This window comes from Sesamum indicum, linkage group LG12, assembly GCF_026168435.1.
Source record: "Sesamum indicum cultivar Baizhima isolate 11 linkage group LG12, ASM2616843v1, whole genome shotgun sequence".
Lineage (NCBI taxonomy): Eukaryota > Viridiplantae > Streptophyta > Magnoliopsida > Lamiales > Pedaliaceae > Sesamum > Sesamum indicum.
Genome location: NC_142668.1, coordinates 16,633,479 through 16,657,014, shown reverse-complemented (window position 1 = coordinate 16,657,014; position 23,536 = coordinate 16,633,479). Strand labels below are relative to the sequence as shown.

General features: G+C 35.9%; 3 protein-coding genes across 3 annotated transcripts; 1 reads left to right on the top strand and 2 right to left on the bottom strand.

Annotated features, from left to right (window-relative positions):
• The first annotated feature begins 4,112 nt into the window (after positions 1–4,112).
• LOC105175564 (ethylene-responsive transcription factor 4) lies at positions 4,113–5,268 on the top strand. The gene has a single exon (XM_088876751.1). The coding sequence runs from the start codon at positions 4,196–4,198 to the stop codon at positions 4,895–4,897; it is 702 nt and encodes a 233-aa protein (XP_088732877.1). The 5' UTR covers positions 4,113–4,195; the 3' UTR covers positions 4,898–5,268.
• Positions 5,269–12,821: 7,553 nt separating this feature from the next.
• On the bottom strand, positions 12,822–13,738 carry ERF12 (ERF domain protein 12). Its single transcript, XM_011098041.3, has one exon. The coding sequence runs from the start codon at positions 13,551–13,553 to the stop codon at positions 13,101–13,103; it is 453 nt and encodes a 150-aa protein (XP_011096343.1). The 5' UTR covers positions 13,554–13,738; the 3' UTR covers positions 12,822–13,100.
• Positions 13,739–16,109: 2,371 nt separating this feature from the next.
• On the bottom strand, positions 16,110–21,553 carry RLP4 (receptor like protein 4). The gene is made up of 9 exons (XM_011098040.3): positions 21,205–21,553; positions 19,274–20,332; positions 18,446–18,593; positions 18,035–18,106; positions 17,715–17,786; positions 17,205–17,276; positions 17,053–17,130; positions 16,774–16,955; positions 16,110–16,627 (listed from the first exon to the last, which is right to left on the bottom strand). The coding sequence occupies exons 1-9, from the start codon at positions 21,272–21,274 to the stop codon at positions 16,506–16,508; spliced, it is 1,875 nt and encodes a 624-aa protein (XP_011096342.1). The 5' UTR covers positions 21,275–21,553; the 3' UTR covers positions 16,110–16,505.
• Between the last annotated feature and the right edge of the window lie 1,983 nt (positions 21,554–23,536).

Here is a 23,536-nt window from a genome sequence, read left to right as displayed (position 1 = left end):
CTCGTGACTTCTGTAAGGCTCCGGCTCCACGCCACATGGCAACCAGCTACTTGCTACTACTCCCTATTTGAAGTTTTAATTGTTATATATTTACCAAGAAAAACAAATAATTAATTTGGTGACATAATTTTCTTTCTATAGTGAAATTGCTGCTGAATTCAACAATTAATATTAATATAATTATGTTTTACGGAATATAATTTAAAATATTTAGTAGAGACAAATAAGTTAGCTAAAAAGATAAATAATTAATTAGTGGGTAGTAGACGTCCATCTTTCCACATCATTCCACCATGTTTCTCCTTTTCAAGTCGTAAAAGGTTGATATGCTCCAACAGCTTTACACACATATGCAGACAATACAAGTTAGAACTATTAACATTAAATAATAATATAAATTAGTACGTGAAATAAAGGAAAAGAAGACAGGTTTCCTCGTATTTGCTAATTAATCCATTGATTGATGAGTGGGTGGAATGTGGGAATGTGGGAATGTGGAATGTGGAATGTGTAGCGTGGATGGAGTATGAGATGCGGAGGAGGCCTTGTGCTTCACGGGCTACCTGAGTCTGAGGATTCGTGGAAAAATAGGTAGTAGACCTCAAAATATTATTATTATTGTTGTTGTTTGGATTAATTGCGCAGTAGCACGTAGTAGTAGGTTGTTAGATCAAAGTTGGCGCTTTGAAAATTTGGCCCCACATACTTACCAACATATTTTAACGCGTACGATATTAATTTTTAGGGATAATTACACTCACTTCCTTTGATATTTGGAGTAACCGCATTATACCCTTTATAGTTTGTGAAATTATATATAATATTTTTGAAATTTGCTTCCGTCTAACAAATAAATCCCTTTCATTAGTTAAAATTTATTTAATTTGTTGATATTAATAAAACAATTGAATGAAAATCAATATTAACGTCAATTGACTGATTATTAACTTATTGCAGGCCAAACAATTCTTTTCAAACTAAACTATTCTTATAAAGGTGAAGATATACCTCATCACATGCATTACGCGTAATGATTTATGAAGATAATTTGATCATAAAAAGATTTAGTTGACCTTCAATAAGTCAATTAGAGATTAATATAGATTTATTAAGTGAATTTAAACTAAAGGGGGAACTTATTTGTTGGACAGAAGCAAACATCGAGAATGTTAGATATAATGTTTCAATCCACAAAAAATCTGCGTGTAGTTACATCAAACCTTAAGAGATGAAAGTGTAATTATCCCAATTTTTTATTAACTATTTTATCAAAATAATTAATATATTCGCTGTTGTAATGGGAATCAAAGACTTAATAGCGTCAGTCAACTCATCCAGATATTACTTGCTCATTTCTTTACCTAATAATAATATTGCATATATACATATATATATATATATATGAATTATCACGAATACATCAACATAAGTCAATCAGTTTATACATATATATATTGCTGTAATAAAGTGTTTGAAAACATTTAATTCATACTCATATTTTTTATGGATCATTCAAATTGAACTAAAATATTAGTCGTATTTTGAAACTTATTCTTAATTACAAGTACTCTGCTATTTTTGAGAGATGTTTTCATCTTTTAAAGTTGTTCTATGACATTAATTTACAATTTACACGGCTATCAAATCCTAGTACACATGCAGTGCAACTTCATGTGATTTGAAGTTGATCGTATCATTAGGAAATAAATTCTTACAAGTGATTCAAGTGTTGGATGAATTAATAGTGAAAATGATGCGGGGAAGTAGTTAAGTTACGGACATATGAACGCCTTTGTGACTAACTTTGAATTCATGGTTGAATCAAACATGAGCCGCCAAAATATATGGGTGGTTGGTTTTGTTTCCAAATGACTTTTCCCGCGCCCGTACCCTCACCGACCCCCACTCCTACAATTATTGATTTCAGAAGTTTCGATGCAACGCTGTCGTTTCAAAGATATGATTGTGTTATTTCTTTTATGAGTTAAAGTTTTGATTTGATAGTACGAAATGGATCTTTATTTAATTGTCATTTCGCTAATTTCAGAAATAATTTAATCCATAATTGTAATTCCAAATTTACAGATTAGTTTTAGAAGGGAAAAGCCTAATTCAATTATTATTATTATTGATTTATTTTATTAATATATAATTATCTTATTATTTTAATAATAATTTGAGATAATTATGAATAGTTGATTAATTAACTAAAAGAATTAGGACAACAATTCCACACGTTACTAGAGATTATGGGGCCTAGAGAAAATAATTGAAAGAAAAGAGAAGCAGGATACACGAGGCGCGTGCCAGGCAACAGACATGGAGCGAGTGGCGTAATGACGTTTTCAGACAAAAAGCGAAAACTCTCGGCTGTCATACAATCATGCTGGTTTTAGCAGACCCTTGGGCGGGCATGCCGGCTTTGGGGTGAGTAGTATTCTACTTTTTCCCAACACGCGTACACTGAAGCCCCCTTACGTGTCTAATTTTTATTAGCCGGCTGTCTGTCCATCGAACGAGCGGTTCTAGAGGGAGTGCCCAAAAAGCGTGCGCCACCGTCGGGAAGCGAATACGATAAACCAGCCGCCGCTGTAATTATCTAATCCTAATCTGAAAGCGAAACGGATCCACGTCATGCGGCGAGATAACGGAATATGCCGATAATTAGTTTTACCGCCTGTCACCCATTTCCACTGCACTGCTCACTCGCTTAGCTTCCACGTGTACTTGTTCATCTTTTCCTATTTCATTTTCTTTTATTTTTAAATCTTCGTTAAGAGGAATTTAAAATTCTTAATTAGTTTAAATAAGTATACGTGTCCATTGTACATAGAATTTTTAACTACTGCAAACTTTATAGTGGTACGAATTTATCAAATAAATAATTTAAAATAATTTTATTAGTATGAATATTTTTGTTTTATGAATTTATTTTACTTAATTATTAAAATTTTATAAAAATATGTTATTAAATGAACAGTAAATTATTTGGTAGTGTTTAGGGGAGGCATTATTATAATGTTTAAATTCATTTTCTAAATATTTTGTTAGATAAAGAGAGAAAAATAAAAATAAATAAATATGTATTAAAAATAGTATGTATGTTTGGATTTATTTTTTAAGATAATTTAAAATAAGTATTGTATGTTTAATGTTGTATTTTGAAAGACAAAAATTACTATTCAATGTCAAATCATATCTTTTTTTATATATATTTATGTATATATATAAGTATATATATATGTATGTATTTATGCTAAAACAGTTTAAAACAACTAGATAAAGTATTTTTGAATAATGACAAATATTGGATATGTTTTGACTCGTTTTGAAGATAACTTGAAAATGAAAACAAATATAGTGTATGATATTTTTGAGTGAGATCAATTCCACTTTACTTCCTTAAATTCCGACTTTTTATCATCACTTGTTTCCCATCATTTGTAGTGTATTTCAAGAAAATAAAATTACTTTTATTTTAAGAAAAATAATAATTAACTTATCCAGAATTGCCCTCACCAAACCAACCAAATAAGGAAAGAAAAACTAATACCGACCTCGGAATCCAATATTGCTCAAAATTTTGCATTTTGAATTTGAATATTTACAATGAATGATATTATTGTGTATTTATGAAGATGATATTAGGTGATGAATAAATATTAAATGGCTATAAATATTTTTTTGTTATCAAATAATTCAATCGTTTTGATAAATTTTAAATATATTTTTGGGAAAAAAGTGTGAATGGATAATTAATTCAATCCAACAATATAATGAATTGGTAGTAGGGTATATAAAATAGTGAAAGCTGGTGAGAAAGAAGGAAAAAAAGGGATAAAATAGGAAGAGGGAAAAAAACAAGAAACACCTCCAAAGGTATGGAACACATGCCGATTAGGCATCATAGTACGACAATACGCCATGCAAAGTCCTTACAGCAGTCAGACACACAACATAGACACTCCTTCCCACCCCCACGTATCCAATTAACTATGCCGCCAACAAATCCTTCTTGCCACGTAAATTCGCGGGTCCCCCTACCCCCACCCCAATCCCACCTCATGGGCCGGCATTCCTATCTCACCTTCTATTTATTTCCCCCTCTACCCTCTGCTCTTTTCTCCATCTCTTACCCTTAATTCTTCCCCCCTCCCAATAATCAAACATCCAACTGTACAACTGTGTACATGTCATGGCGCCAAGGGTCAGGACGACGGCGGCCTCCGCTGGCGGTGATAATGAAATGCACTTTCGTGGGGTGAGGAAGAGGCCTTGGGGCAGGTACGCCGCCGAGATCAGGGATCCCGGCAAGAAGAGCCGCGTTTGGCTTGGGACATTCGACACAGCGGAGGAGGCTGCCAGAGCCTACGACAACGCCGCCCGCCAATTCCGTGGCCCCAAGGCTAAAACTAACTTTCCTCCTCCAGATTCGGACGTCAAGAAAGCCGCCGCAGATGGTTTGGTCAACAATCGCAGCCCAAGCCAGAGCAGTTCGGTGGAGTCCTCCAGCCGGGAGACATTTCCTCCGGTGGCGGTGGCGGTGGCGGTGCCGGATTCCACACTATTGGACCTCACTCTCGGCCGGCGGCGGATGAGATTTCCCTTCCAGAATAACCACAACCAACGCCCCGCCGCAGCCGTCGCGGCATCCTCCGCCGGTGGATTGGTCAGGATCATGCCGATGCAGAACACGATGCTTCACCTTCGGCCCGAGTCGCGGCAAGAAATCATAGAGCTAATGAACAAACTGCGACGCGTGCCCGCAGAATTCCATGGCGGCAGTGCGGCGCAGAGCGAGTCCGACTCATCATCCGCCGTCGTCGACCTGCCCAAATCGCCGCTCAGCAAAGGCATCAATCTGGATCTCAACCTCCCTCCGCCAGAAAATCTTTGAGCTTCGGCCCCAGAATCTCTCCATCATAATTAACTATAAATTAATTAATATTTTTATTTCTTTTTGTCAAAACCCAGAGGCGAAAAGAAAAAAAAAAAAGAAAAAGAAAATAGAAGATATGTAGATGGTTTAATTCACAACGGTGGCTAATTTTGGTTGATGAGCTTGTTTTTGTGATGTGATTAAAAGCTCACCGTTGGATGTGAATAGTTAAAGCTAATTTCCCCCTTTTGATCCGCGACGCCCAAATGGAAAACCCGACCCGATTTGGGGCTGTTGTCCTATTAACTGCACACTCTGTCTGCTTCATCCCAATGTAATTTCCTGCTCTCTTAGCTTAAACAAATTTAATTAAAAATATATTACTGCTACTTTCTGTCTCTTTTATTTTATTTGAATTTTTAATAAATTGTGGTGATATTAATTAGGAGGAGTAGTAAGTACTAACTTAAACCAACCGGGCTATTTTGGCGGTGCAGTTAAGGCACGTGTGGTCCACGTCAGTACGGACAGTGCCGTGATTCTAGTGTCTGAACACGGGTGTTGGATTCCCTGCCACGTACTCTGCTTTCTGTCCCTTCCTTGACAGCATTTTTCATCCTTTTTTCTTTTTCTTTTTCAGCTAATAATACTTAAAAGAATTTAATTAAAAAGGTTCCTTTTTTCTTATTTTAAAAAACATAATGATTTTATATACCGACAAAATACGTATGCCCATAAATGAATTTTATTATCAAGTCTAGATGCATTAATTAAATAGCGTAAAAAAACTGGAGCAGAAAGTTGTAAACATTTAAGGATGAGGGGACTACACTGAAGTATCCAAAAATTAAAGATAGGATTATGCTGTAAGAAGTAATTAGAATTAATTAGCCGACAATAATATGTCAGTTAAGATTGAGGAGGACAGCTATGTCTAAAATTAATGGCCCAAAAAGTGATTAGGAAGAATAATTCGTTCACTGCCGTTACCCTCACTTCTCTCTTCTTATTTAGAAGAAACATTGTTTCTACCCCAATCACGTCATATATTAATATATACAAGTTATTATCTTGTAGACACAATTAATAAGTGCATGAATGTGTATCAATAATTTTTAAGATAATTTATCCGAGTCAGATTTGGGCATATCCGTAAAGCCAATGTTTTTATTAACACAAAATGGTAATAATTCTTAAAAACTATTCATAGGACATGACACTCACACTCCCCCCTCTGATTCAAATGTTGGGCCGCCACAAATTTTCAAGATATTTGGGCTGGAAGAAAGATTACGAGAACCACCCATAGGCCGTTGTAAATATATATTACTTCCACAATATCTACAATTTTAAATAATATTATCCTATATATTGAATCTTATCATACACTTATTTTCTTATTCAAGAAAAAAAAGTAAAATACTTAAAAACTCGAGAAATATGGTCCATACAAGAATTTAAATTAGTTATAAATATGAACAAAGATACTTTTTTGGGAACCTGACATATTTTATTAATGTCTGAAAAAATGGGTGAAAACTTGGCCTCCGCCATAGTATAAACAAGTGGACTAAAATAACTGATAATGATGTTGAGTATGAAATGATTTGAAGTCTGAAAGGTATTTTGGTAGCCCACAATAGACCATCACATATATATATATATATATATATATAGTATTGAAAATTAAGAATAGTTGAATTATGATGAGTCAAAATAAGGTTCTACATCTCCCTCCACTTCATTCATCATTTAATTCTGTACTTTTAAAGCCGCGTTTGCATGCAAAATGTGCATATAAAAGTACCAAATTTTCAATTCGAGAATAAAATCTTTCAAATATGTCGCGTTGTTTCGCCTCATCAAATTGAATCTCTTGTTATTAGAGAATTATATATTTTGATACATCCACAATTTGGTTTGAGAATTCTGTCGTAAATATTTTTATTAAAATAACTCGTTTTGAATTACAAATAAATATATTTTTAAAAACTTTTAACATGTTTGATTAATATTTTTATATTAATGTAAGATAAAAGAAACTAAATTAAAATATATTGAATTATATTTTTGAATGAATTTTAAATAGTGAAAGATAGAAAAACAAAGAGAGCCACATATCCAGATCTGTTGCGGCACTGTACAGGACGGAGCAGTGTGCAAAAGTGGGAAGATGAGAGTGATGTAAAGGGTAGGGTGGGGTGGGGGGTGTGGGATTAAGACAGGCAGTTGAGAGGGTGAGGCGGCAGCGTGTAAGACACCAACCTCATTACACCCACCAATTTCGCTTTCCATTCTTTTTCAAAAAGAAGGGAAAAGTAAATCATAGACATTATCCCCCCAAAACCGATGAGAGTTAGGTGAGGGCGGCTGCTTCTTCCGACCATCACTTTCTCATTACTCACATAATATTAATCTCATTCCATTTAATAATTCATGATTTTATGTTCTGTGTTTAAATATATTCTTTTTACAAAATTATATGTACTCATTATTTCTTTGTCTAAATTATATATGTGGCACTAAATCTTATTACATAAATACGATAATTGAAGATGTTTGATATAAATGAAGACAGATTGTACGAACAAATATTAGGGAATTATGTAAATTGTTTCTTCTTTCTTTTAGTCAAATATATGTTAGTTTCTGACGTACAATTATTCCTCAACCTCTAATGAACTACAAAATGATATATAGTTTGGAACTCATTAGTTTTGTTACTAATTAGTATATTCATCAAAGTTAAAATAAAAAAAAATAGACATTCTTGAATTATCGAGTAATTTGACACTGATAAAAATAAAATTTCGACTAATTAGGAAGGGAGGATTATTTAATTAATTAAGTAGTCAAAAGTTAAGAGTCCCAAACATATGTTCTTTTAATTGCAAAAATGCGCGTAAGGAATAGTCAAAATTATGTCCGAGGAAAAGAAGTTTGAGGAGCGCAGTGGAAACTTGAGGGAAGGGTGAAACGGGGGATGATCCCTCGGTCAACGCATGGCGGCGGCCACCCACACCCTCTCTGCTCGGATTCCACAAACACCCAAAATAAAAACTCACGCTACTGTTATTATTATTGATATTATTGTTTATGGGTAATTATTTAACGTAAGACGCAGGCAGCCGCGGAGTCTCCCCTGTTGCCGACAATGTTTCTCTATTGCAAATCGTATCCTCCCTGTCCCTGTCCCTGTCCCGGGCCCATTTTGATTCACCGTATCGCAACCGCGCCACGTACCCTTACCCGCCGCTACCATCTCCTTAAAACTTTCAACATTTCCGGCACCATCTACCATCAAAACGTCGTCTTTCGCTTACCATTTAAAAAATAAATACAATTAAAGACACGCAGAATTTCATTAATCAAGATCCTGAGACGTAAGAATTAAGTTGTACTACTAAATATTCTGGAAGTTTTTTGTCTAAAAAATTATATTATTCAGTATTAATTAAATGAGTGAGGAAGAAAAGAAAAAAGAGACGTATCTGTACGTAGGCAGCAGAGGTTTGATTAATTGATGTGGTCCATTGCCCATTCCCACTGTCCCTCGCAATTTTATATCTGGGATTCTACTTTGCCCAATACTTACTTTTTGATCATAGTTATACGCCTGAGTTTGAGCACATATTCTATTGTAATAGGATGTACACTTTTATTACATTCGTTTAAGTCCATCAACATTGTACACATGCGGAAAAATATACTTGCCAAATTTTTTAGGGATTTTTTTTTTTTTTTACAAAAATCAATTTTAAAATGAAAAAATGATCAGAATTTCAATTGGGAGGTCGAGTTTGAAAAATAAAAATAAAAAATTTTGAAAATCAAGTAAAAATACGGGGACTAAAATAAAAATAACCAGGCTTAGATCTAACTACTAATCCACTTCCCATACTTTAAATGGAATGAGTGATTTATGAGTCCGCCCACTATAATCAACTTACAAATAATCTAACTATAATTGATTTCATATTTTTTATATTATACATTTAATTTTAATTTATTGTATTATCCAATTATCTCATAAGATCATGTGAATGGGGCCATAATAAGAAAGAAAAGCAAAGTATGAGCAGGTTGGTAGGTGGGAAGGGTGGAGTGTTGAAATGACGGCCGGCTGTGGGTGGAATGATAGTTGCATTTGTATGTATATATATAATAATAATAATAAAATGAAAGCGGCGGGTGAGGGTGAGGGTGAGGACTGAGGGGTCGAGAATCTCAGACTTTTCTGTGCGGCTGCTGCCGCTTTATTAGGTTTAGTGAGAGAGAGTGTTTGTGAAATGTGGGGACTTGCGTGTCTTACTACACAAAATTTCTCACCCCCCCCCCCCCTACATGTCATTCCTCACCCTTTCTTCTGACATCAATCTCTCTACCCCCAACTTTTTCATTCTTCTTTCTATTATTTCCCTCCTCACTTCTATCAATTTACTCTAAATTCAAATCTCATTTCAAGAAATTAAAACTTTTAAAATTAAAAAATTATGAATCAATTCGAATATCACAAATATAATTATATGTATTTAAAATTATTAAACAATATAATAAATTGTATTTCATTAAAAAATAAATAATTTCCACTATTATGGTCCTCAAGGTTGCAGTAGTGCCATATATGATATGGACTACTCGTAAAAAAATCATTACATAAATATTAACTTTGAATTATAACCCAATAATTATAATTTGATTTCATTCAAATCCCTCGTACTACTCTACATGCTTTTAATTAGTTAATGTCAACTCTACGGAATAATTTTATTATAATATGGTCATAAAATTAAAGTGAATAAAGTTGTTTGAGTGAATATGACAAGTTCAACACATAGTGATTATTTAATTATATATAAATATATCCAATCTTGATTATAGTATACATAAACATGCAATTATTAATAACGGTGGCCGCCCGCGTCCGGCCCTTTTCAATACTTGTTGGTCTTTTCTCCTCCCTAATTAATGGACCACATAAAAAAACATGCAAATAGCGTATTGGTACAAGGAATTAAGAAGGTGGTACAATTAAAGAATGCATGATTATGACATCCAAACATAAATTTATCCTCTTTTAGCACCACTTTTCCACCCCCAAATTACTTTATCATTAATGTTCCCTATTGTAATATTCAGTTGGCATCGCCAGTAGCAAACACCTGACAACATTTAGTAATGAACTTAGACTCCATTTTGGAAATTTCGCTACTGCCCATTCAGCTATTCAATTCATATTTGTTAATACCCTTATTTATATAATTTATAATAGATATTTTGTTCGATTTTATCGTTCGTGCAATATTTTCAAAAAGTATGAAATAAGCCTGAAATCAATACAACACATTAAAGGTGCCTGAATTATTTCCAACAAAAATAATTAACCATCAAATTATGTGCAGATGCTGCTTGGGACTCCAATAGATGATGTGGCATGCCATCCATTGGAGGGCTGAGATCTAGGGTCTTGGGAACGAGTCGATTTGATCCCATCTGTCCACAAAAGATACAAATTCTAGATTAAAAAAAAAATTGAGATTTTATTATTTTGTTTTTATAAGATATTAATATGTCAAATCGGATTTGATAATACTCACAGTCATAGCATAAATTATTGATATTATTAATCAGAGTTTAATGGTCCGTAATTGTAGGATAATAATGTAATTCTAAATAAATAATTTAGTGAATGGTAGTAGATATAGGTAATATGTGGGGAAGGGGCGATTAGGGGCGCAGCGCTGGAGATATTGCTATAGGTTAGAGCTACCCTATATTTAATTACGTTAAGCATAAGACAAATCACTATCTTAGGTTTGGTCCTATAAATCTACCAGAATTGGGAATTAATTCAGAGACAATTAATATTTATTTATTATTATTTTAGTTTTTTTATTTTTTGTGGAGAGTGGGGGCTGATTAAAATTTTCTCTGACACTGACGTTAAATCTTGGGCCACTCCATCCACCATCTCTTTTATTAATTTATTATAGATATGGAAATTAAATTATGTCCCATACGCTAATCTAAAGATAAATTATTTAATAATTATTTTACCAGCCCATCACATAGGAGAAAAGCATGCATCGCCTTTTCATTTGTTTTTGTTATTTTTTTCGGAATTACATTAATTTTGTATTAGAATTTCAGATCTAATCAATTTTGAGTGGCTAATTTTCCATGTATGTCCTTCTATAAAAAATTAATTATTGGAAGAATGAATCTTTATTATTTGCGGTCGGTAAGTCATTATTTCGAAAACTAGATAGGTGATAAATTTGATTTAGAGGGTATTCGGCTAAATTTATTTATTTTATAAAAATTTTTTAAAGTAACTAACTACGTTCATGAAGTATTTAAATAAAATGGGATCATAAAATTGATGAAGATATTAATAAAATCAGGATTTGTTAAAAAAATAAATTACAAACTCCCTATCTTTTTTTCAAAAAAATACAACATAATATATTATTTTGAAAATTTACAATTTTTTTAAATAAAAACTATTTATAAATATTTTAAAATGCTTATACAGTGAGTCACCTAAACATCCTGTTAGTCAAAATAATAAGAGAATTATTGAAATAATAATAATAGTAATAATAGGGATATATATATATATATATATATAGAGGGGGGTGGGAGAAGGCGACAGATTCTGAGGAGACAGAGACTCAAAAGCCGGCATGCACATGACCCACGCGTCCGAAACCCTTTAACTATGACGTCTTCCATTCTCCAAACTTTATCCATTTTCAATTGCACCACCAAATTCTGGGCATAAATCAATTTGGTCCCCCACCATACATCAATGTCCTAACATCCATCATATCTCGTTTCTATCTCCTCTCTCTCCTCCTTGCAAACAATTTTATTCATGTCAATCTTCATTATTCTTTCTCTAACTACCTTATATGCATCTAATATTTGCGTATTCTTAATACTTATTTAACAGCTGAGCTCACACCCTGTAAATACAATCCACCTAATCATAATTTTTACATCTCCTTAAAATAGTCAATTTCTAATTTTATCTTGTTTTTTTTACACATAAAGATCTCCGCATATTATCATATATAATTGATCAATATTCGAAGAAGGGCAATATGTTTTTTACATATGTATATGAATATGTATGACGTAATTTTAATGATATACATATATGTACTTTAAGATAAACCATTGAATCGAATAAAATAAAATCTAAATCATTATTCTACTATTTAAATTTATACCCTCAAGTTAAATCAAAATCTTTTTATTTTTGAATGATTGTATAAATATCAGTGTATAATTAGGAATAATGTTTTTATATAGGCAGAAATTGAGACCTACCCACAAACAAAGTGGTGTGAAGGACAGGCAGGTAAATGACGGGCATTTCCATAGGGCTCAAACCCACGTGAACCGAAACCCCAATATCCCCTCCAAACAAATCCAACCGCAATGAATATACTGTGTTCATACAAAGTGTATACTGCCTCACCCCGCGACAACTTTGTACGATTCACCCTCTCCCTATGAAAATTACCAATCACTCCCCAACCCACATCCCATTATATTATTATTATTATTATTATTGTCATGCCCACACGCTTGCTTTCCTCCATCTTTTTCCATCACCCTACTCTCATCCTTTGTTTTTTTTTTCTTACAGCTTTTTCTCAACTCTTGTTGGTTGGCGCGCGAGCCACCAGAATAGTTGTGCGTGTAAACATATCCATGTGTGCCTGCCTACACTCACATCCAAATCAATGTTGGTGTCAAGCATTAAATAATTAATTACTGATTATCGATTTTGAGATTTGGATTAGTGGGACAAACACAGCTTAACCGTTGCCTAAACAACTGCTTCATCCACTCAATTGTTCATGTTAACAGCCCCGACAACCATAAAAATGTAATTCAGTATAGACCAGAACTGTGCATGGATTTCAAGGGCTGTAGTGAAAAATTTTACGCCATTCATTAAAGGAGAAAAAGGGCATTCTCCGGAACACAACTCCGGTAATTCAGTCTCATGATAATTATCATAGTAATAAGAACCTCGGAAACCAAATATGTACAAGCGATGTGATATTTCGTCTGATCACAACGACTTTTGCTAAGTTAAGAAAATCTCCGTTTGTCCAAAACCATTAACATCATGAGGACTTGCTAAGAAAATCGTAACCTAGCGATACCCAGCCAGCTGAGCCCAAAAAAAGAAAAAGGAGAATGCCTACATCCAGAGAGGCGGAGGTTCATTCAAGTCTATAGGCAACCCGCGCTTCACAATCCCAAAATACTTCGCCGGAGCGTCTGCCTCAGCCACTGGAGCTCCGGCGGTGGCAGGCACCTGGCCGCCATTGCCCTGAGGATTCACATCTTTGAGCACCCCGGTGTGGAGGAAGTCGTTGATCACGAGTCTGCCGGACGGCGCAATCCACCGGTGGTCGGACGGCAGGTTGAGGTCAAGGGACAGTCCCGATGCAGGCGCTGGGAAGTTGGTCTTGGCCTTGGCGCCGCGGAGGGATCTGGCGGCGCCGTCGTAGGCTAAGGCAGCCTCCTCAGGGGTGTCGAAAGTGCCCAACCAAACACGTGTTTTCTTCCAGGGGTCGCGTATCTCGGCGGCGTAACGGCCCCATGGACGCTTCCTCACCCCCCTGTAGTGGCCCTCGCGCGTGGAAGCCATGGACGAGAGGAGGTGATTGTAGAGAGAGAAAAGAAGATGGGAAGGGGGGTAGTGAGAGAAATAATAATGGGTTTGGTTTGGTATGGGGGCTGAGGAGGTGAGGAGAGTTTGTAGAAAAGAGAGAGGAGGGAGTTATGTTATGTGGCAGTGTGTGTGTGTGTGTGTGTAAAAGTGGGGGGGACCCACCGAGTCTCCCGTAATCGTCGGCTGGACGGCACGAACCGCTCCTTAAATAAACAACTGCGAGTTATCGTGTGTGAGTCGAGACCAGGTCTTGGCGTGGGCCTTCGCCGTTGATTTTGATTGAAAATCTCGTGGCATCAACGGATTCATCATTCAACACGCAATTAATTCCTTTCTTTTGCGGTTCGGCGCGTGAGCCCATCGTAAATGGGAAATATACGTTCAGACATCATGGACGACAAAATTTATTCCTTTTTTTTTAAAAAAAAAAAGAAAAAATAAAAATTCAAACTATTACCAAAGTATTGTGTGCGGAAGTACATCGCCATTAATTGTTTCTTCTTAATAAGTGAATGAATTTACTCATTACTTTGATTGAAATTAATGGTGGTCTGGTCAAACAAGGGACTCCCTCCCCCTCCATAATAATTTCATCATTATAAATTTTTTAATTAATAAATTCAATAAATGTGATGTTATATCTAAAACTCAATGGTCTGAATTTATTCAGTTGTTACAAAACTCAAATTTATTTCCCTTTCATCAGCTCAAATACTATTTCTTTATGGTATTAACAAATATTACGTCGCTTTGGGAATTAAAATTGAAATTTTACAAACAAATCTGAGATAATAATTTTGGATGTATTCTTTTACTTTATATAAATTTATTGATTTCTAATGTATTGAATTGATGTATTATTAGATTGATATATGATTAATTTTCAAAATATTAATACAATTATGCTATATCATAAAAAATAATGATAATAATAATATAATAAGAAGGAAAGCATTTAAAGGAGCAGGTAGGTTGCAGTGGCACCAAATAGTTGAATGATTGCACACATAGGTACAGTAATAACAAAAAGCAACTACCTCCGCTTCGGCGATGACTAATAATTATTAGTGCAGGGCGACCGGTCCTGATCAACACACAACTCCCCGAGGAGCACAAAGGGTAGAGTAGGAAATCAAATAATAATAATACACAATGGTGGGCCTTACCCTCTCAAACAATGTTGATGGAGAGAGAGAGAGAGAGAATAAAAAAAGCAGTAGGCAGTAGGCAGTGGGCAGTGTGCGTGTGTGTGGGGTTGGAGGAGGCAGGCAGAAGCCGCCGCCTGATAAGACGTGTCGCGGCTTGGAGGCGTGGGCTTTTGTCATCTCAGTCTTCTAACACGTCCCCTACACCCATGCTTACGTATGCCCTACCACTCCCTTGTACGGCGCTGCTCACCGGCGCCTCCACCTTCTCCCCCCCCCCCCTTACTACTTTTTTAAATAAAAATATATATTTTATATGTTTTAATATTATTTATTGATTTTGGAGACTTTAGTCCCTTTTGTTTTTTTTTTCTTTTTTAATTTTTGAATGGATGATGTTGATATCCAAGATTAGACAAATTATTGGGGTATGTATAAGTGCGGACTAATCATATTCTCTTTTTTGTATTTTGTGAATGGAATTAATTAAGCGTATTGCTTATGTGGGCGGCTCTCTGTAAACTAGATATACATACTTTGATTATAATAAAGTCCGATAATATTTAAATCATGAGAAATAGAACAATATCATAATATTCATAAATAAATCAAAGGGTACACAATATGTAATAAATCAAAGTATGGGGGAAAATTAAAAAAAGAAAAAAGAAAATGGAAGAGGGTGTGAGGGAAATGGTGTCAGGTGGGCACGTGGGATGGGGGTGCATTAGGTGGTGTCCGAGTTGAAGGAGACAGGCCAGTGACGTGGGGGAGCGAGCCCTTATTATGGGGTCAAATCAACTTTGTGTGCTGGGTTGGGTGTGTCCCTACTCTTTCTTGTACCTTATTTTGACTCCATTCCCTCTCTCCCCAGTCGCCCTCTTTTTTCCTTTTTACCCAAACGGTGAGATAAGTTAGAAACTGCTGTGGTAATAAGTGACGTAAGTTTTGAGTGTTGAGTGGGACTTGTGCTGCTGCTGCTAGCGCCGACTGGATTTTGCGGTGCAGTGTTCATCAAACACTTTTTCTAATTAATGAATTAATTTAGGTTTTGGGGTTGTGGTCTGGAACGTTATTGTTTGATGGATGGATTGAACAGGAGTTGGGGAAGACACGTCTGCGGCTCTGCCTCTCATCTGTCTCTTTCACTTCCTAATTTCCTTATCTCTGTCTTAATGCTCCTCGCAGGCCATGGCCTTTGTACCCTTAAACACAGCACACGCCGAAAGAAATGGGCAGCCCAGTATACTGCCCACTATACATATCATCACACTACATTCAAATACTAGGAAGCAACGTCTCAAAACCAATGTTTGGACCGCCTCATATTTTTTCTCTAACTCTTTGATGTCAGTGCAATATAAATTTGAAACATAACACCAAAAAATTAACAAGGAATAAGCACAAGATGTCCTATAACTTACACTAATTTATAGTGAGATACATATGGTATAAACATAAAAACAAAGCATTGGACATCTGGAGTTGCCTTTGTCCAAAGCAGTAGCCAATAGGCAATGTGGATGTTTATGGAACCAATTTTCACCATTGCATCAGCTATATTTCAGAACTACACTCATATACAGTTCTTCAATCAGACGCAGTGAGTTAATCTTCACAATATAGCACTTTACCTGGGAATGTAGGCAGGGACATCCTGTTTTTTACACGCAGGACGACATAACATTTGATGTAGCATCGTAGGCTTCTTTCCCGTTTTCACAAAACAGACCAGGAAACTTGCACATGTATAGACTGCATGCGAATATCTCATGGCCATAAACTAGGCGAGCAAGCTAGGCCCATTCTCAGCTGCTGTCCGTGCATGTTCCTGGCTATGATGTCTTCCCATTTGTACTTCACGATTGAACTGTGTTCTGGCCTTTGCATATGGGGCGTCTCTCGCTGAACCAAAATCAAGAAATTAAGTCGAGAAAGAATGCTCTGATGTTGCAAAATTGGGGAACGTTTCTACGTTTGTGTCATTTGATTTATTCTTGAATCTCTGGATTCAAGAGAATAGACCAGAATCACACTAGCTGAGAGCTTACCTGCAATTCTCTGGGCTCGAAGAATATTCTGTCGCCTTTTCCACCAACACGTCAAGCAAGTGGCGATAAGTAGAAACGCCACACAAGCTCCAAGTGCGATGCCGACTTTAGCACCAGCTGAAAGATGTGGGCCACATTGTGGTAATCCAGGGATGCCACAAAGACCTGAATTATCAGTAAAGCTGCAACCGTCCACATATAACTATTCTCAGATAACAAAGAAAATTAAGTCTTATATTGGCAAGGGAAGGGATTATTAAGACATTCGGGAGAAAGTACTTGAAGCTAGCTCCGTGCAAGAGCCTTCCCCCAAGCGCAGCTGGGACTTTTCCTGATAATGAGTTGCCATTAAGGTCCCTGTGACAGAGCAGCACATTAGTCCACGTAAACTGTTATCAATTCAAGGGCAAATGAGAAGTTGAATTCCTTACAATATCCGTAATGAGGTTAACTGCCCGAGGCTTTCAGGAATGGATCCATTGAAGGAGTTGAATGAGAGATCCCTGTGATTCAAAACTTAAATCAGCATTCCGTGATGATATACCCCAAAACTCGTCACGCTCCAGACTCCAGTCCAAACTTGAGATTAATTGAAGTTGGACAAAATATATATTCAACTCAACTGAATGCAATCTTATGCCACACTTATTTGGTCTGGACTATGAGCAAGTTATGCTATAGAATAAAGTCTGCAAATTGCATCTTGCAGCATATCCTGGGGATAAGTGCAATGAACTGGAAAAAAGGAAAATCCTGATTCCTCTGTCAAGGTCTACATCATATGGTAGAAATCAACCAAATAAAACACACGAAATTAGACATCGCCAAAGAGAGAGTTGCTAACTTTAAAGTATTATTACTTTAAAATGTATCTTCTACCATGGGAAATCAAAGAAATAAAATGTATACAGCAGAGAGATGGTGGTGTAAAGTTTACTTACAGAATCTCCAGACTAGTAATTGTTCCAAGTGAAGACGGAATGACCCCAGAAATGCTGTTCCCACTCAAATTTCTGAAAAAAAAAAAAAGAAAAAACTAGTTAGAGATGTATGAAAACTGAGCTAAAAACTGAAACCAGATAATGGAGTGTTGAAGATATTTGACAGGTGGAGAATTGTTTATTTTAATTAACTCGTATGAAATGAAAACTTGATGTTTAGAGAAACTGCTCGAATCCACAGCCAAAAGAAAATACTTTTTTGTTCATGATGAGATGCATAGAAGGAATATCTTCAGTACCCGGCCTCTCATTTTACTTACATGCTCTGGAGATGACGAAGTCGGGATATATCATTTGGTAAGAAACCCTTCAACCCCTGGTTGTCAAGACCTCTAACCTCACAAATAGAAATAAAAGCATGAATAAGAAACAAATTCTCTAAACCATGTCTCCGAAATATATGAAAAGGACAGATATTAGCATATCAAACAAAAGGTGGATCACATACTCATTCAACAAAGTTGCTAGAAACTTATGAATTTTGGAATTCAACAAAGCTATTGAGCTAAAGACATTTGCAGGTCCCATTTTAGTCATTTCCTTACTTGCTCTTGACCAACAATTGTGGCAGTTTAACAACTGTGCTATCTATAGAATTCTGATTCGGAAGCAGCAGTTTTCTTATATGTCTTTACTCATACAAAAGATCTTTCTAGAGATAAGAAACATACAGTCCATCAATAACATGTTTTCTGATACTTCTGTCATACTGACAATCCACTCCACTCCATGGATGCTGTTCAGGAACACAAGGATCTCCATTCCAACCAAGCCGCAGAGGAAGGCCCAGTGTGCTCTTCAACTTTTGCAAAGCCTTAACTATAACAATGGGAAAAAGTTTGTTACAGTTGAATTCGAGGTTCTCAGTTGGAAAGAAAATAATATAAGAATGGCATACACCATAAGTTTTAGTTAGATAATCACCATCAAGGAAATAAACAATTCAAACAACAATCACAAACATGAATAGATGCAAGAAAAAGAACTGGTGGATTTGACACGTTAGCAGTAGCCCATACGAATCATTACTATCATTCCAGTATCATCAGACGCACAATAGGCCACTTTTATCATCGTTGCATTAAAGATATATGCTACAAGCTTGAAAAGTGAGAAAAACAGGATGCATGGCGGAAGTATTCAAGTGGATGGAACTTTTTCAAGAGCGAGTACTGGGCATACAAATAGGAGTATGATAAGGCATTGGCAATTTTCTTGGTGGTGGGGAGTACAATTAGTTTTTCCTCTCCTCAAACTGTATTCAAGGAAATTCTTTATCATGCAGAAAACTATATCCTTGCATCTCATAATGCACATGGCCATTGATTACGATAGTTCTGTGAGAATCAGGCAAACTACAGACCAACTTCTCAATGAAAAGCAAATGGGATAGAAAGTCCTATGTCGTTGAGATTATCATAGAGCAGAATTCATATAAAGTTTGATATGATGCAGAAAATAAAGGTGAAAGAATGTGAGAGAAATACGACTATGCTTACTTTCATCTGGCAATGTTTTGGATTCAGCCAAAACAAGCTCCAGAAGCTCAATAGCGCTGATTAGGGCATGATTTCCTTTTGTAGGGTGCAAGGTTATTGTCAAACTCCTGCCACTAACAACAACTGTTGTATTCAACACAAGAGCAGTATTAACACCGCCAGCCATACTGACAATGTCAACATCCGGAAATGCAATATCACCATTAAGCAGAATGTCGAATACCCTTTGTCCTGCTCCAGTGACTGAAGGATCTATTTCTGCAAAGTGTAACCAAAGAGAGTAATTTCTAGTGGGTTCAACCTCCATTGTGTATGCTAGATCAGGTTGAGTATCAGTGCTAATAAGTGCTGTTTGATAAAGAGCCTCTGGATAAAAATTGGGCGACTGAGAGATCTGTTTGATGCTGCTTTTGGTAGATATGACTTGGTCAGAACTCTGTCCAAATGTTGGGAGGGAATTCCAGAATCTATCCCCACCCCAGCGGTCTGCACTGTAATCGGCACCAAATTTCGGGTCCTTAGCACCACAGCTGAGTCTTCTGTCAGTTCTGAGAATCGTTCCTTGACCATACCCTTTACCAAAATAGTATGCTCTGTTATCTATCTGAAGAATTTCAATTGCAAGTATTGCAGGATCTCCATGTCCAGTGCTGTGGAAGCAAAGAGAGGCAGTTCCATCCTTCAGAAATATGAGGGCTTCAACAAATGCACGCTCGTCATCGTGGTTGCTCCAACCAGATGGCAGTGAATAAATTAAGGTTCCTTCAATAGACACATCAAACAGAGGTTCGTTGTCGAAGCTAGGTTCTGCAACCAATCCAAAGTAGATCCTCACCACATAATGGCCATGGGGAACCCTATTTATGCCGTAGCAGTTTTCTGTACCTTCAGACAAAGGGAAATAGCGAAGCGTATTGAGTGAAGGAGAGATGAAACTTGGGGGGGTTGCATTAGCAGGAATTCCGCCTGTGTAGGCAAAATCCTTATTCCAGAAAGTATTTGTTGGAGAACTATGAACATCATCACGAGCTCCGCAGCTTATTCGCAAGGCATATGGCGCTGTAGAGAATGAATAGTTCAGATACAGTAGAAGAGGGAAAGGGGTCTAAAATAGTTAAGAAGCACGTTCCGCTAAAGATAGCTACTACCTACTTAATTTATAATAAACGACAACCATTACTCAAGACCTAAAGCTCAGGTATTTTGGTATTCTAAAACATAAAGAACCATCATCCAAATATATCATGCACAGGCATGATGAATTGTCATCAAGGTTGTTTCAGCTGAAGACAGTGTCCTCAAAATAGGAAATGTCAAACATTTTCTGATTCCTCTTCCAAACAAAGGGAAAAGTGAACTAATGCTGGTCCTCTAGCAAACACAAAGGGAACTGCAAGCACTATGCATGCCTTCAGTCCAAAGTGAAAATTTCCCCTTAGGGCCTAGATCCACCGAACCGCTGGGCGCCCTGTTAGAATGTTGACAGACATACATTCTTTGTACTGCCCATGTAAGAACGGCATTACTACAGGTGAAGTTAGAATTCTCAAAGTTTGGCAAATTGACTAAGACCCCAACAAATCAGAAGCTCCCGAGTTTAAATTACACATCAAAACGAAAGAACTCCCCCAAATCAATTCTTGCATCAACCCAATCAAACAGTTCACTTGGTATAAAGCCAATTATATATAATCAATCTATACTCAATCAAGAAATCCAACAACTCATAACATTTGTCTGCATCAAAACAACTGCTGCCCCCACAATACACACACTCAAAGAATTAAAAGAAAAAACCCAAATCAAACTTGTAAAGCTCTATTAAATAATTGAACACCATCCCACCAAACCAACCAGCCAATTAGTTCAAGAAACTAAATTTGCATAAACTTTCTCCCGAGAGTGTGTTTTTTAATTGCGAGAGAGCTGACCTCGAGAAAAAGAAGGTCTGGGAGCCAAGAAAAAAGCAAGCAGAAGTAAGATCAGCCGGGCTTTCAGCATTGTGGCCCGGAGTTGAGATTCGCTAAATTGGAGTTATGTTCTGCTTTATCTACTTCCCATCCAAGCTTGAATTATTGAGGAAAAAACTGTGGCTTGACATTCTATCTTGGATCTTTCCTTTTTACTGCTACTGCTCAGATTGTGGGAGAGGGAATCTTGAAGTCTTGAATAATGTTGAAAAAGGGAGTGTAGTGTGTGGGACGTGCTGTGCAGGTAGAAGCAGTTGAAGCTTTTATTCTATTTTATTACTTAACAATTTTTGTCAAGTCCAGACAACAACTACTACTTTGTGCCCCCAAGAGATAAAGAATTCTGCAACAGTTGTGTTTTTTCTTGAGCATGTTGGGTCTTGGCCCGTGAAGTTGTATGAGGTAATGCTAATATGAGGTTGAGGGTTGTTCCTGGTGATGCAACCTACAATGGATAATTTCCACGTGGCCCAATGATCTCCTAACGATCAAGCTTTTCTTAAATTATCATCTATTTTAAATATTTCTAACAATATGGGAAAAATTATTTAAAAAATACATAAGGAAAAGAGGAAATGCCAATCGCCAATTTCTAGGAAAGTTTCCAGTATAAATTCTGAATGTATAAACAATTCCCATCACGGAGGGCGCACTGTAACAGCATGAGCCGACGTCGCATTTATACCCACGAATTAACGAATTAACTATTTTCACTCCATTTCTCGCTACTTCCAGAAACATGCACTTTCGCGACAAAAAGCGACGCGACGGATGAGGAAGATTAAATTGGGTGGGGATGGATCATAAATGTCCATAATTTAATCGGACGGTCCATATGATCCTGCAATTTTAAATGAGACTTTAACGATTTTTTTCTTCTTTGGACTTCTAAATATTGACTCTTTCATCGCAATCAACCTACACGAAAAAGAGAAGTTGCATGAATTAATGCGCAATCAACGACACCCGGAACCCGAAAATCCAAGCCCATTTAACAATATCGGGTTTGGTTCGGTTGTCGCTTCTATACAAGAAATTTTACTGAATGGGCTATGTGGGCATCATCATGGGCCGTGAACTCTTCGGTCTACGACTGGGCTGGGCTTGAATATGGATGAAAAATTAATGATTGATTCTATAATACCGGCCCAAAGGGCTTGGCCCATTAATACAAATCATCGATGTCAAAACGAAAATAATAAAATAAATATAACACTTCCTAATTTGTAATTCCTTACATTTAACATAGATATAAAATTCAAATTTGAAATTTTGTAATCGAAATAGTCGAGGTGAAATAAGAATATAGAATTGACTCTAGGAATAGAAAAATATTTAATTACAAACATTTGGAAATTTAAAATTGGACAAAAATGGCTCGTTAAACATAATGCCAGCCCATTAATTCAAATCAGCCATGTCAAACAAAAAAAATAAAATAAATATAACACTTCCTAATTTCTAGTTCCTTACATTTAATATAGATATAAAATTCAAATTTGAAATTGTGTAATCAAAATAATTGAGGTGAACTAAGAATATAGAATTGACTCTAGGAATAGAAAAATATTTAATTACAAGCATTTGAAAATTTAAAATTGGACTAAAATAATATGATGCCAACCCATAATGGCATTCAATTTTGGAAAGGCATAATTACTGCATTTAAATATATTCTAGCTATAGATAAAATTTGAAACGGTGCATGTGATGTACGGATATTTTTAAAATATATCACATCCATATCAAATACTAGAATGCACTATAATACTTCCAAATATTTATCTAGTATATATATGTATGGTACTGCATAATGCGTCCAAAATAGTAATAAAATATTGTTTTAAATAAAAAATGATGTACATATGTTGGGATGTGCCTAGTACAAGTAAAATATGAGTTATACAGTGAAATAAAATATAATATGTAAAAGTATTGTTTATTTGATTATCAAATTATTTGTCCCGTGACATATTCTTAAATATGTTGCCTTGTTTTAGTACTTTTTTGTGTACATTTAATTAATAATTCATTTTTTTCACTAAGTCGTAATAATATTTTAACATATTAACAAACAATGTTTTACTTATGATATTTTTAAAAAATTTAAAATAAGATATATTATTCAAAACCGCGAGCAAAAAATTGCTCGTTCAATAAAGTCCAACTTGAGATTTTTGGGCTTAACTTTCCACAAGTCTTGGAGAGGAGACCTATAAAAAAGTACGTTAGCACGCCAACACTCAAATAAGTAAACGCTGATAAAAATAATAATTAGAATTGAAAAGTTATA